At 45.1% G+C, this 15,372-nt stretch overlaps 1 protein-coding gene across 3 annotated transcripts in view; it reads left to right on the top strand.

Moving 5' to 3' along the window:
- The window catches only part of ABCA9 (ATP binding cassette subfamily A member 9), a 62,871-nt gene extending 58,925 nt beyond the window's left edge, over positions 1 to 3,946 (top strand). For 2 of the 3 annotated variants that reach the window (XM_070388983.1, XM_070388982.1), the window contains one exon: positions 3,591 to 3,946. In XM_070388983.1, the coding sequence (XP_070245084.1) occupies positions 3,591 to 3,633 (43 nt within the window). In that variant the 3' untranslated portion in view covers positions 3,634 to 3,946. The remainder of the gene's footprint in view (positions 1 to 3,590) is intronic. The other variant, XM_070388978.1, reaches the window with a different exon arrangement.
- Positions 3,947 to 15,372: the final 11,426 nt, after the last annotated feature.

The following is a 15,372-nucleotide window of genomic DNA, read 5'->3' as shown; positions in this document are numbered from 1 at the left end:
AGCTAGTGGAGGTGATGGAATTCCAGTTCAGCTATTTCAAATCCTGAAAGATGATGCTGTGAAAATGCTGCACTCAATATGCCAGCAAATTTGGAAAACTCAGCAGTGGCCACAGGACTGGAAAAGGTCAGTTTTCATTCTAATCCCAAAGAAAGGCAATGCCAAAGAATGCTCAAACTACCACACAATTGCACTCATCTCACACACTAGTAAAGTAATGCTCAAAATTCTCCAAGCCAGGCTTCAGCAGTATGTGAACTGTGAACTTCCAGATGTTCAAGCTGGTTTTTGAAAAGGCAGAGGAACCAGAGATCAAATTGCCAACATCTGCTGGATCATGGAAAAAACAAGAGAGTTCCAGAAAAACATCTATTTCTGCTTTCTTGACTATGCCAAAGACTTTGACTGTGTGGATAACAATCAACTGTGGAAAATTCTGAAAGAAATGGGAATACCAGACCACCTGACCTGCCTCTTGAGAAACCTATATGCAGGTCAGGAAGCAACGTTAGAACTGGACATGGAACAACAGACTGGTTCCAAATAGGAAAAGGGATACGTCAAGGCTGTATATTGTCACCCTGCTTATTTAACTTATACGCAGAGTACATCATGAGAAACGCTGGCCTGGAAGAAGCACAAGCTGGAATCAAGATTACTAGGAGAAATATCAATACCCTCAGATATGCAGATGACACCACCCTTATGGCAGAAAGTGAAGAGGAACTAAAAAGCCTCTTGATGACAGTGAAAGAGAAGAGTGAAAAGTTGGCTTAAAGCTCAACATTCAGAAAACAAAGATCATGGCATCTGGTCCCATCACTTCATGGGAAATGGATGGGGAAACAGTGGAAACAGTGGCTGACTTTGTTTTCTGGGCTCCAAAATCACTGCAGATGGTGACTGCAGCCATGAAATTAAAAGACGCTTGCTCCTTGGAAGGAAAGTTATGACCAACCTAGATAGCATATTGAAAAGTAGAGACATTACTTTGCCAACAAAGGTCTGTCTAGTCAAGGCTATGGTTTTTCCAGTGGTTATGTATGGGTGTGAGAGTTGGACTGTGAAGAAAGCTGAGTGCTGAAGAATTGATGCTTTTGAACTGTGGTGTTGGAGAAGACTCTTGAGAGTCCCTTGGACTGCAAGGAGATCCAACCAGTCCATTCTGAAGGATATCAGCCCTGGGATTTCTTTGGAAGGAATGATGCTAAAGCTGAAACTCCAGTACTTTGGCCACCTCATGCGAAGAGTTGACTCATTGGAAAAGACTCTGATGCTGCGAAGAATTGGAGGCAGGAGGAGAAGGGGACGACAGAGGATGAGATGGCTGGATGGCATCACTGACTCAATGGACATGAGTTTGAGTGAACTGTGGGAGTTGGTGATGGACAGGGAGGCCTGGCGTGCTGCGATTCATGGGGTCGCAAAGAGTCAGACACGACTGAGCGACTGAACTGAACTGAACTGATAGTATCCTGCATAAACCACTGAACTGTTGTTGCTCATTCTCTAAGTCTCATCTGACTCTTTTGTGACCTCATGGTCTGTGGCCCACCAGGCCCCTCTCTCCATGGGATTGTCCAGGCAAGAACACTGGAGTCGGTTGCCACTTCCTCCTCCAGAGGATCTTCCTGACCCAGAGATCAAACCCACATCTCCTGCATTGGCAGGCAGATGCTTCACCTCTGAGTCACCAGGGAAGTCCAAAATCAACTATACTCCAATTAAAAAAAGTTTAAAAAAGAAAGAAAAGTAGGTGGAAAGTGAATTTGGCAAATCTGTACCAGGACCGGCTCATCTCCGTCTCAGGCTGCTCTCTTTCCCCCGTTCTCCTTGTGCTCAGCCTCTTGTTGCTGCTGTGGATCCCCCCTCATTCATTCGCTCATTCATTCCCTCAGCCCACCCGCCCGGAGCGATGGCTCAGCCGGCCTCCACCGCCACAGACGCACCAGCCTGCCTCTCCTCTCCTCTGGTCCCAGGTTCTTGTCTCTGATGGTCTAGGAGCTACCAGTGGGAGATGCTCCACTTTTAGCCCAAGCTTCCTTCAAATGAGAGAAGAGTAAGAGCTATAAGCTTTGAGATAAGGTCCCGGAGAGCGGGTTGTTCCAAATCATAAGTTAATCCATCAGCATGGCAAAAAATGGGACATGACGGACTGTGTTCAATTTAAAAGTTAAGCTCTCAGACTGAATTGTAGGACCAGAAAACCAAGGGGGTGGAGATTCCTGCGTGCGTGTTTGGGGGCCAGTGGGAGTGAGTTTTGCTTTGAGGGGTGTTTCTATGTATTTGTCTGTGTGTGTGTTAATAAAACGATCCTAGTCAAACTCAGTAATATCTGCATTTAAGGAGAATATTAGTATTTCTTTTTGGAACGCAGATGCACATGTACTTAGAATTCAGTTTTATCTGGGTGTGTGTTATCTTGCTGCCTTAGAAGCTGACCTGTTGCCTGGTCCCTAAGACACGCTTCCTGTGTCCGTTACACCATAAAACCGACCACACAGCCCCTGCCACCACCAGGTTCAGGACGCCTTCTCTATCCAAGCCCATTTACTCTGCTTCTCTGAAGTATCCAGGATCCATCGGTATTCTCTTTTCCTTGTTACGGCTCAGAGATTATCTTTGCTTCTTTGCCAGCTTTCCTGAGGAAGGGGTCTAACTCTCCTGGTTCTGGGAGACTGGTCCCACTCCCGTCCATAGCGTCCATGGTCCATGACGCGGCCTCCTTCCATCCTGGGAGCCGAGCATCCAGCCCCCTGGACTGCGGTCCCTCCCAGCTCTCCCCTGATGGGCACTGCGGCCAGCACCAGCCTGGTACTGCTGGGGACGCATCACCCATCTGCTGGGCACCGATCAGGGCTCTTACCACCCTTCTCGATCTACTTTGGTCAATGAGAAGGGTCTTCAATCCAATTGAGGGCATGCTGGCATGGTTTCCGGCAAGAGGTCACAAGCATCTTTCTCTATAATCTTCTTATACAACCCTTTCCAGAAGGCATCTTCCTTCCACCTCTTCCCTCTTTCCAGTCACATGAGGGGCAGAAAGCCTTCTCAGCATCATTTATCCCTCAAATGCACCTCTCAATAACTGTGCAGCTCACAGACATAACACCAGCCCTTCGTCCCAAACCCAAGTGAATGGACTGGTATATTTTCAACTAGGTTCTGTGCTTAAACCATGAATAATAATTATCTTTTTTATTTAAGATTTTTTAAAAACTGATTTGTACTCTCAGTCTAGTTCAGTCGCTCAGTTGTGTCCGACTCTTTGCGACCCATGGACTGCAGCATGCCAGGCTTCCCCGTCCATCACAAAACTCCCGGAGGTTTGTATTATATGCTGACTTCTAGGACCATCTGGATGTAAAACTACGTGGACCCCTAACGTACCTCCTTCTCTGCTCAGTTGGACAGAGCTTTGACCTGGAGGGGCATGGCCTCCGCAGTGCACCCTGGCACAGATGGGTCTGTTTCACGGTTTCGTACCATCCCCGGAACATGAAGGCAGAAGGTGTGCACACGCTGGGCACTCACTTGGCACCATGAGAAGCAGTATGACACTCCTGTCTCTATTTCCTCCCCATTTTCAGATATTCCTGGAGCTCTCCAAGGAGCAGGAGCTGGATGATTTAAAGGAGGAACTTGACCCTCAGTGAGGCAGAAGTTCCTCCCACAGGAAGAGCCTTGAAGCCCCAAACCCCCCATCTTCCCCTTTGAGCCTGTGGTTGTTTTCTAAGTCATTCATTTTTATAGCATCAATGTCATATTTGTAGAGACCATAGTGTAAGCATTGATGTGGTTCTCTGTGGGTGGAGAGGAGGTGTGAGTGCTGGATCAGTGCAGTGATAATGTGGGCAGAGGCACATGGCTTAGTGTCTCTACAGGTTACCCTGATTCCATTTCTCTGTATAAATGCTGAATAAACAAGGATACTTTTATAAGATCGCTTCAGTTTCTGAGTATGATAAACAAATTTCTTCAATATTTTTCTTTTATCACAACCTTAGGGAAAAAAAAAAGCTTACCACCTCACCTAGATCCCTTTCCAATTTGGAGAAGGCCAACACCAATAAACTATAAGATGATTATTTTAACTGCCTAGAGGATTGGAAGATGGGGGATTGGGAAGAAGAGAACAGAAGACTTCCCAGAGCCCTTTATTTTCAGAACTGCCACCTGGACCAGTTTTTATAGGGAGATCATGGCCATGCCATTCGGTATGAGATGCTATTGGACTTATTGCAAAAATGCAAACCACAGCTGCTGGGCATTTAGTTCCAGCTGTCTCAGCAATGTCACATCCAGTTTCTGCTTGTTGGAAAGTCCTTCATAAAAGGCCATTTCCTTCCTTTTCTCTGATGAGGGATTTTGAATAGCAGAGATGCTTAAAAACAAATACAGAGAGATGATTATGTCTAGGTGAACGCAAATTTATGGAACTCTATGCTGCATATCTACCATTCAAAAGATGGGAAGTTATGGAGAAATGGTGTTCTGTGTTTCAGAAAATTGAAGAGCCTAGTTCCTTTAAGAAATCCCAGCAGGGCAAAAAGATGTTGGCAAAGAATTCAGAGAAGGAGGGTATGAGTTCTGGGAGGAGAAGAATGGTGTTGTTGGCGAGAAAGAGGTTTCATCTACTCCTCAAAGATTCTCTCAGCTGGTCTATATCAAATTGACACGTGACAGAGTAATAACAGGAGAAAAACAAATGTAGCTTCATACATACAGGAATCCTACATACCCAAGAGATTCAAAGACAAAAGAGTAAGATGAGGAATGAATATATATGCCCTCCTGAGCTAAGAAATGGTCAGGGACCTGGGCTTCTGAGGCGAGGAGGGGGACTCACAGAACGAGCAGAAGAGCAGGTGTTGAGTGACTCGAGGTGGGCCACTCAGATAAAAGGGGTCCCTGGCAATTGTTCTCCTCCTGGAAAGACCCCCTTTTCCATTTTCCTAGGTAACGAGCAGAGGGGCTGATGTTTCTCTTGAGGCCGCAGGGTCTCAGCTGCCTTTGGCTCAGGATGACCCACGTGCCCAGATGGCACCTCTTGGGGATGCTCATTCTGAACCCCTTCGAGGAGCTGCTGACAAGCTTCCTTCTCAAGTATTTCCTCTCTTGGGATTTTTGTGGGAATCAGATGCAGAAAGCATCACATGGCTTATGTGTTAGATTTTAGTCACCCCGTACAATGAAAGTGCCTCTTGGCTTAAACGTACAGGATTTTAAAAGAAAACGATCAGGGACTTCCCTGGCGGTCCCATGGTGAAGACTTCGCCTCCAAGCGCAGCGGGTGTGGGTTTGAGCCCTAGTCAGGAAGCTGAGATTCCACCCGCCATGAAGCCAAAAATCCAGAACAGGAAAAATGGAATCGATACTGTAACAAATTCAACAGAGACTTTTAAAATGTTCCACATCAAAAAAGACTTTTTTCAAAGTAAAAGAAAAGGATTACATTACAGAATACAATATTCTCAATTATTATTCATTGCTCATACCATCTCGTCTTGATCGGACTTCCCTGGTGGCTCAGACAGTAAAGAATTGCCTATAGGAGACTCAAATTCGATCCCTGGTTTGGGAAGATCCCCTGGAGAAGGGAATGGCACCCCACTCCAGTGTTCTTGCCTGGAGAATTCTCCGCATGGACTGAGGAACTTGGAAAACTTTAGTCCATGGAGTCGCAAAGAGTCAGACAACCGAGTGACTAACACTTCACTTCACCTCATCTTGATTAAAGGAGCTGAGACAGCTTACAATAAAAATAAACTATAATAAAGACTATTAGTACATGGGCAAAAAATTAAAAAAAAAAAACACAGGAAAACTAACTGATACCGAGAAAACGGATAGTGAGAAGAGAGAAAAAATGGATAAAAATGTAGGCTTATGTAAAATGATACACATTTGTGAAAATGGTTTTAAAATGGAGTGAAATGATTTTTCACTATTAAAAGGGCTGCAGCCGTATCTCAAAGGAGTTAGTCAAGTCTGGCCAGATTTCACAGTGAATGGACGCTGGCAAGGCTGCAGCTGCAGGAGGCCTCTGGGAAAGAGGGCGGTGTGCCTATCAGTCTAGAACATTCCACAAAACAAAGGGGAAGTTAAAAGTTGTCCACTATGAAAACAACTCCATCATGGTGACATTCTATTAAGAAAAACTTTTTTTTCCTGTAAACTGCATGAATGCTGGTATATGAGAACTTGACATCACATAAAAATTCATCTGCCTTGTCTCATAAACCACAGAGCAGCCATCACACCACTTCCAAGAGAAGTAGAATGAGCAATCAGATGATCCTCCTTCATAAAAAAAAGCATAAAACTGGACAAAAGTGCAGTCAAAACTTGCAGTGTCTGTACATTCTTGAGTCAACTATTGAGCATTTTCTTCTACAAGGGATCTTCGATAGTTTGGGTAATGTGCCAAAGCGAAGTTATTCAAGGTCAAGGGAGGAATTTGAAATTTCACAAACTTTGGATAAATATTCGAGACTGATAAAATCTTCACAGTACTATTTGCTTTACAGTTGCTCACTGGGAAACTCAGTAGCCATGCCGTTAAGGTCTGAGTATGACTTCTTTTGTGCCTTTTCCAAGTCAAAAGAATAGGCTTGGCTCTGAACCTATTTATCTTTGATAAATCCTGGAAGGAAAACGAACCACTTGGGCTCTTCCAAAAATTGTCTTTTAAAAAAAAAAAATCAATGAAAATAAAGTGTGTTTTCTCTTTTTCCTGGTTCCTGAGACTTTGGTGCAAGGAAGTCCAGTTTTCACCACTCCATCCCGTGATGACTTGAAGAACTCCTCCCAGACACTCACGGTTTTGCTTCAGAAGGATAATGGAGCCTCACTCTGCTGCCGTAGCTTACCCTAGTGTTCAGTAAAGCCTTTATGAAGAGTAGCACACCCATTCCTTCTCAAATATAATAGGACATGGAGAGTCTTGCATCAGAAGTGGAAAAGGGTTTCTTTGCTGCTTGGTTTCTCTGTTATTTGCTGTCTCAATCTTTTAAAAAATACATCATTTATTTGTTTATGAGGCTACACTGGGTCTCAGTTGTGGCACGTGGGATCTTCCATCTTCGACGTGGCACTTGGGATCTTCAGTTGTGGCAAGAGAACTCTCAGTTGTGGCCTGGGACCAGGGATCGAACCCCTGTCTCCTGCATTGGCAGGTGGATTCTTAACCACTGGACCACCAGGGATGTCCTCAATTTTTATTGGGTCACTAACATGCTAAATTCTGAGGTTATACAGATGGATAAGATACACTCTCTACTCTCAAGAAACTCAGCTCAGTAGGAGAGAGAGACAAATTAGGTGACTCAAATAAAATATAACAGAGGCTATAATTCATGGTGTCTAGTGTGTTGTGAAAGCAAAGAAGAGGCTAATAGTTCTTTCTGGAGACCATTCCACCATCACTCTCCCCTAACTGACCATACTATTGAAGGAGAGTGCAAATTTTATTATACAGTATCTTATTAAACACATCTTATACTACTCAACCCAAATTAAAAGAAAACGTGAATTTAAAGGCTATTTTTTAATTTATGCAAATATCTTTGAAGCAGCCTAGGATTTAAAAAAAAAAATCACCAAAGCATGGGGGACAAATAAGTGAAATAATTTTACTACCAGACATGATCATTCTTAAGTTTTACTTGTAGTTTTTGCCTAACAAGTTACCTATCAGCTCCCATAAAATATAGTTGCTTCAATTATTATAACATAGCAAATTCCAACTTTGCTAAATCATTCTTTATCTTTTTTATTTATTTGATGTGAACCAGTTTTAAAGTCTTTATTGACCTGATTACAATATTGCTTCTGTTGTTTATGTTCTGGTTTGTTTTGGCCGTGAGGCGTGTGGGATTCTTAGCTCCCAGACCAGGGATCAAACCCACACCCCTTCATTGGAAGGTGAGGTCTTAACCACTGGGCCACCAGGGAAGTCCCCATTCTTTCTTATTAACTTATTCTTTCTCCTGTGTATCTCTAAGATGACATCACCTGATACTTTGCTGCACAGACAATTCCTGCCTCTCACAATCCAAATTTTCTGTTAAAATGTTAATCCAGCTACATTTGAGCTTTGGGGTATGATGAAGCACTGGCTTACAGCAGAGCACAGGGGCCTGTGTCTGTCTTACTGGATTCAGAAATCGGCGCGGGTTTAACATTGCCTCCATCTTGCAAGAATAAGTAAACAGCTGGACCTCTGACACTTCACGGAATCAATGTGTAACCAGGAGGAGCCTCTCCTTGGCACTGAAGCTACACTCTCTGAGCCACTTGGGAAGGCAGAGCCTCACATCTGCTTTGATTCACGATGCTGGACTCGAAAAACATTTTGTTGCTCTGTTTTTTGGTGTGGGAATTTAGTGTACTGTGGTCACTCTGGACAGATCAAATACTTGTGATGTTTCCCATTAAGTTGTTGACTTCCTGCAGCTGTTGAAAAATCTCTCATTAACACTGGCTTCAAACGTCAGAGGCCAGGCCCTCCTCTTAATCATTCGCATCTTGCTTGTCCCTGCTTCGTGGAGGCGGCAAGTACACCCACATGTCCAGCCAGGCTGGCCATTTGGAAGTTTGCAGGTCCAAACTGATATCATGCTGTTTAAAAGAGGCAGTTGATCAAAATAATCATCCATTTTGCTTCAAAATTCACTCAAGAAAGTTTTGCTTGGAGAACGATAAAATACGACCTCGCCTGTTCTTTGCTGTTGTCCTTCAGTCGCTTCAGTCGTGTCCAATTCTTTGTGACCCCATGGACTGTAGCCCGCCAGGCTCTTCTGTCCATAGGATTTTTCAGGCAAGAATACTGGAGTGGGTTGCCATTCCCTTGTCCAGGGGATCTTCCTGATCCAGGGATTGGAACCAAGTCTCCTGCGTCTCCTACATTAGCAAGTAAATTCTTTACCACTGAGCCACTGGGGAAGCCCTCTTGTGTTCTGCTGTTGGGGACTGTGAGAATGAAGAGGTACTGAAGGGAGTAATGCAGTTAAGTCCTTATTGATGCCTTCAGGTCAGGTGACCGAGGCTTGTTGGAGCATCTGTAAAAATAAAATAAGAGGCATTCCTTGTGGAAAGAGCTTAAAAAATGGAGCTGGTTTGGCACCAAAATAAACTGGAGCCAGGCAGGCAGAACAGATCTGGGGTTTCGTTCCATACTTTGCGTTCTGAGAAAGCCACAAACAGACAGCTCTAAGGACTTCTAATTCTGCTCAGGGTCCCACCTGGAAAGCCCCCAAAGAGAGGCTCTGAGGACAGCCAATCACTGGAGACGCGAGGTCAAGCTGTGAGGCCTGTGGCCAGGCCGTGAGGGCCACCCTTTCCAGGTCGCCCAACTGTGACTTCCGTGGTTTGTTTATAAATCCCTTGCCCACCTTCCCACCCCCATTTACAAACCTTTGCAAACAATAAAGCTGTCCTTTTGCTTTAAGACAAACATAAGACTTTAGCAGGCTTTACTTCTAATTTAGGACAACACAGCCCTTAAGGAGAAGTGTTTATCATTTGCTCTCAGGCTTTGTTCTACAATGCCTGTGACCAACATTCCTGGGATCGGCAGCCTCTGAATTTCTTACCACCTACCTACCTCTGCCAGTTAAGTGTTCCTCCAAACGTGGCAACTGAGAATATTTTTTTCAGTAACAAACTTCATTCATTGACTCCTTGGGCTTGTGCAGGTCAAACAGAGCCCCACGGTGTCCCGGATGTGGCCTGTTCATCTTTGGGTCCCAAGCAAACGCTGATGAAGATTTCCCTGGAGACACTTGATGGAGCGGACAACCCAGTCCTCACCCTCTGCGTGGACGGACCCTGAAAACAGGGAGGTAAAAGCAGGAACTCAAGAAACGGAGTCACAAGGGGAGCTGAGCCTGCCGGTGGAGCCCCGGCCGACCCCAGGCTCGCCCCAGCCAGGGTGGCTTTCTGCTGTCCACCCTCTTTCCTTGGGTCTTCACCCCAGACCACCCTCCAGCTCGGACGGCCCTTTCTCAGGCACAACAAGTACTACTCCATTGTACGTATGTGCCGCATCTGCTTTATCCTTTCCTATGCGGGTGGACATTCGGGTTGGTTCCATGCCTGGATCGCCACCATTTTTAAACTGTTTCAGGCAGTCGGTTAAACAGGTATAGTGAGTAACGGACACGCTTAGATGGTGGTAAGTATAAAGAGAAAACATGGCGCAGAGTACGGGAGTGCTGAGAATAAGCGCACAGAGCAAGTGAATCGCTCTTTCAACCAGAGTGGTTGGCGCATCAAGTGAGATCGGGGCCAAGGCGTGAAGAAGGTGAGGAAATGAACCGCGTGCGGGAGAAACAGGAGCGCCGGAAGGACGTGTCCTGGGAGCGCGCCTGGGGGAGCGCGCCTGGGAAGGGCAAGGGACAAAGGACCGCCGGTGGGGAGGCGCTGAAGAGGAAGCAGAAGAGGGCCAAGGTCAGGGAAGGAAGGGGGCTGTAAGTCCACTTAGATGTGGACTCGAGCGGATGGACAGTCCCTGAGGAGGCTGAGCCCGATCCCAACACACTGGATGTATTTTGAAAGGGCCCCTCTTGCTGCGGTGTGAGCAGTAACCTGTAAGTCTCAGGCACGGAGAACTGAACTCCTCTGATACCCGAGTAAAAGTTGTTTGAAATGGACAGTAACCAAAGACTCAGGAAAGGAGTATGTCAAGGCTGTATATTGTCACCCTGCGTAATTAACTTATATGCAGAGTACATCATGCAAAATGCTGGGCTGGATGAAGCACAAGCTGGAATCAAGATTGCCAAGAGAAATATCAATAATCTCAGATACACAGATGACACCACCTTTGTGGCAGAAAGTGAAGAACTAAAGAGCCTCTGGATGAAAGTGAAAGAGGAGAATGAAAAAGTTGGCTTAAAACTCAATATTCAGAAAACTAAGATCATGGCATCTGGTCCCATCACTTCATGACAAATAGATGGGGAAACAATGGAAACAGTGTCAGACTTTATTTTTGGGGGCTCCAAAATCACTGCAGATGGTGACTGCAGCCATGAAATTAAAAGGTGCTTACTCCTTGGAAGGAAAGTTATGACCAACCTAGATAGCATATTCAAAAGCAGAGAAATTACTGTGCCAACAAAGGTCTGTCTAGTCAAAGCTATGGTTTTTCCAGTAGTCATGTAGGGATGTGAGAGCTGGACTATAAAGAAAGCTGAAAGCTAAAGAATTGATGCTTTTGAACTGTGGTGTTGGAGAAGACTCTTGAGAGTCCCTTGGACTGCAAGGAGATCCAACCAGTCCATCCTAAAGGAAATCAGTCCTGAATATTCACTGGAAGGACTGATGCTGAAGCTGCAACTCCAGTACTTTGGCCACCCGATGCAAAGAACTGACTCCTTGGAAAAGACCCTGATGCTGGGAAAGAGTAAAGGTGTAAGAAGAAGGGCACTGAGATGGTTGGATTGCACCACCAACTCAACGGACATGAGTTTGAGCAAGTTCTGGGAGTTGGTAATGGACACGGAGGCCTGGCGTGCTGCAGTCCATGGGGTCGCAAAGAGTCAGACACATCTGAGCGACTGAACTGAACTGAGAGACTCGGAAAATTACCTGATCTTCATGGAAAAGAGAAAAGTATTCCTCATCCTACTCCCCAGAAAATCCTATCTTCGTAATCAACCTGTGGGGACATATGGACACAGTAACTCAATGGACATGAGTTTGAGCAAACTCTAGGAGATGGTACAGAACAGGGGAGCTGGTGCAGCAGTCCATGGGGTCACAGAGTGCTGGACACAACTTAGTGACTGAACAACAACAACATATGGACACGAACTGACCTTGTCTTCCTCCTCTGACCTTCCCACCTTGGCCGGGTGAGCGCCCTTCACAACTTCCTGCCCATTTGCAAGAGTCCAGTACTCTTGCCTGGAAAATCCCATGGACAGAGGGGCCTGGTGGGCTGCAGTCCATGGGGTCGCTAGGAGTCGGACATGACTGAGCAACTTCACTTTCACTTTTCACTTTCATGCATTGGAGAAGGAAATGGCAACCCACTCCAGTGTTCTTGCCTGGAGAATCCCAGGGACGGAGGAGCCTGGTGGGCTGCCATCTGTGGGGCTGCACAGAGTCAGACACAACTGAAGCGACTTAGCAGCAGCAGCAGCAGCAAGCAACTTACACAATCTGTGAAGTGATCCCACAGCCTTGACAGCATCTCCAAGCTCTGCCTTCCCCTCCGGACCCTGGACTCTGTCTTTTATTTCTCAACTGCATTTCACCTCTCATATTGTCCTTTGGGATCAAACAGCAAGTTGGACTACATGGCTGGCTTTTCTATTTTGGTTTCTTCATAAGATATCCTGTTTCCATCTCTCTTAACCCACATCCTCTGAGCCAGGAGCAAATGAGTCTTTGCTCCCTGGCAACAAACAAATGTAGGTATTTGGGTGAATGGGACATGGGTTTATTTGGAAAAGGAATAATAATGAAACGGTTGATGAGGCAGCGTGCCCTAGGAGATGAAGCACTGTCATCAGAAATCGTCAGTGAAGAGCACCGTTAGGGCTAGGAAGATGGAAACGTGGAAGGGAGGTCTTCCCAATTTTCTAACCCACGCAAGGGCTTGTTTCTATATTAGGGACCTATCATATTTTCAAGACATGGATACAAAATCCGAATACCATTTGGGTTACAGCAAAAGATATTTCTACGTGTTACAGCTGCTAAACACAGCAGGATTTTAACTGAGTTCTTGGACTGGGCACTCCTGGCCTCCGACGGGAAGACGCAATTAACCTTAAGGCTGGGTACTAGAAAGTCGATTACGTCTCCATGCAGCATTGGTACAGAAGTCTCAGGGCTGACAGCTTTATTTTACTTTATTTTACTTATTTGTTTTATTTGTACTTATTTTATTTTACTTACTTATTTACTTTATTTATTTTACTGTATTTTACTCTTTAGCCAGGAGCTATTCTTACCTAGTAAAGAAAAAATGGAGAAAGGAAAACACCAGTACCTCTGACTCCATCCTGTTATTTACGTCAACCAAAAAAGCTTTGTTTGAAACTTTCTTTAGAACACTGTAAAATGTCTCCAACTTTCCCAGAAAGCACATGAGATTCTGTTGCCAACTCTTCAAACCCGAAAACAATTTCACAAGAAAAATCCCTCAAACCATCATTAAGATGTCACCATAGGTCATCAACAAAATGCTGTTCTTTTCCGAGCTTGCCTTACATTTTGGGATCAACATAATGAAAACTTTTCTGTATTTTTTTTCCCTTTATTTGCCAAACTAAATTTTCAAAGAGTGCCATCTTTGTTTTTTTTTTTTAATATCCATGGACGTCTAAGTTAGAATGCTTCTAGAAGCTGGCCCTGCCCAGTGGCCCTGCCCACTGGCCCTGCACAGATAGAGAAGTATTTGCTCTCTACTTCCAGCCACCTGGGTGGCATCAAAAGTCTCAATCTCAAGTTCAGTGTCTGAGAACTCGACCCAAGCTTCTTGATGAGCTCAGGCTGGAAATCATTCCAACAGGATGGGCGTTGCAAGAGTGAAATGCTTACGGACTGGGAGGCCCTGTCAAGTGTCAACTTTGTGTCTGGCAAATACACTTAGTCTCCCACCCCAGGGACAGTTTGCTGTCCCTCTTTTGCCAAAGGAACCAGAGCTCCACACACCACATACTTTCCAGCTCTCATTCATATTCAAACTGGCATCAACCCTGGAACCTGAAGCTTACTTATTCCAACACAAAATACTGCAATTTCTCTTATTTATTTGAGTCACTAAGAAATTAACCACATCAAATGTCATTTTTTGCAGTTTTTTACTGAAGTATAGTTGATTTACAATCTTAATTTCTGCTGTACAGCAAAGTGATTCAGTTATACATATGTATATGTATTTTTAATGTTCTTTTCCACTGTGGCTCACCCTAGGATGCTGAATTCAGTGCTCTGGGCCTCCCCTCATGGTTTATCCATCCCACATATCAGAGCTCACATCTGCTAATCCCAAACTCCCACTCCACCCCTGCTCCAACCCCGTCCCCCATATCACATCAGATTTTAAACCTCTGACTTACTCTTCTGAGTGCAATATACAGCTTGAATCCACCCAAGAGGATTCAACATGTATCCAACATGACAAAGTAGTTTTATGTCCAAATAACCCTCCTGATGATAACAATCTTAAAACTCAGTGCAAATATTCAAAAGCAGTGGAGAACAACCAGAGCATACAAAACCTGGATGGAATATGACCCTTAAAAAGAAAGGGATGCTCCATATGTGTCCAGCTTTCCTCCTGAGGGAAATCGCCGATACTTACCAATTCCAGGAATTGAGCCTAAGCGGAAAGTAGCAGTCATAGTGAATTCAGGAGACAGAGTCCAGAGTTCACAGCTTTAACAGCAGCTGGAAAATAATCCTAGAAAGGAGGGAACCACAGACTGTGAGCCCCAAATTCCACACACAACAGCCCTGTAATAAGTGTATGAGAAGCCCACACTCTTGCCAACCCAGGAGACACGAGTTTGATCCCTGGGTTGGGAAGATCTCCTGGAGAAGGAATGGCAGCCCACTCCAGGATTCTTGTCTGGGAAATCCCAAGGACAGAGGTGGGCTAAAGTTCATGGACTCACAAAAGCGTCAGACGCAACTTAGCGACTAAAAACGTTGGTGTTTACCTGAGCGGCCCGTGTGTAGATTAGAGCTCAGAGAAGTCTGGTGGAAAGCAGCAGAGAGAGGGGTTGAACTGCTCACGGAGATTCAGAAGCTACCTTGTACTTGAGAAGTCAGCAAGGTTAGAGGGGGTTTTCTGTTGAAACACAAAAAAGCAAAACTCAAGTAGATAGGCCCTTACAGAACTCACCATCAAGGTGGACTGCTGGGTCTCTACCTGCTGCCAAAAGAAAACTCATTTGGAAGGAAAAAATCTTCCAGAGACCCTAAACTTATCAGTCAAGGATAAAAAGAGAGTCAGTTGACTGTCAACAGAGACAGCCAACAAGAAAACTGGGACCCCAATCTTGTCTCATTGGCAGGAACGTAAGTTTGAACTGTATGGAGTTGCCATTTCTATAGGTTACAAACAGTTAAAGTGAGTGAAAGTCGCTCAGTCGTGTCCGACTCTTTGTGATCCCACGGACTGTATAGTCCATGGAGTTCTCGAGGCCAGAATACCAGAGTGGGTAGCCGTTTCCTTCTCCAGGGGATCTTCCCAACCCAGGGACTGAGCCCAGGTCTCCCACATAGAAGGTGGATTCTTTGCCAGCTGAGCTACAGGGGAATCCAAAAACAGTCAAACACTGGCAAGTCCATGTAGTTCTAACAGGCAACATGCTGCAACGTGGATTCTGAATTTTCTCTCCCCTCTGT

This window comes from Bos mutus, chromosome 19 (genome assembly GCF_027580195.1).
Source record: "Bos mutus isolate GX-2022 chromosome 19, NWIPB_WYAK_1.1, whole genome shotgun sequence".
NCBI classification, from domain to species: Eukaryota; Metazoa; Chordata; class Mammalia; order Artiodactyla; family Bovidae; genus Bos; species Bos mutus.
Note: the sequence above shows the minus strand (reverse complement) of the source record. Positions and strands in the feature narration are given on the sequence as shown.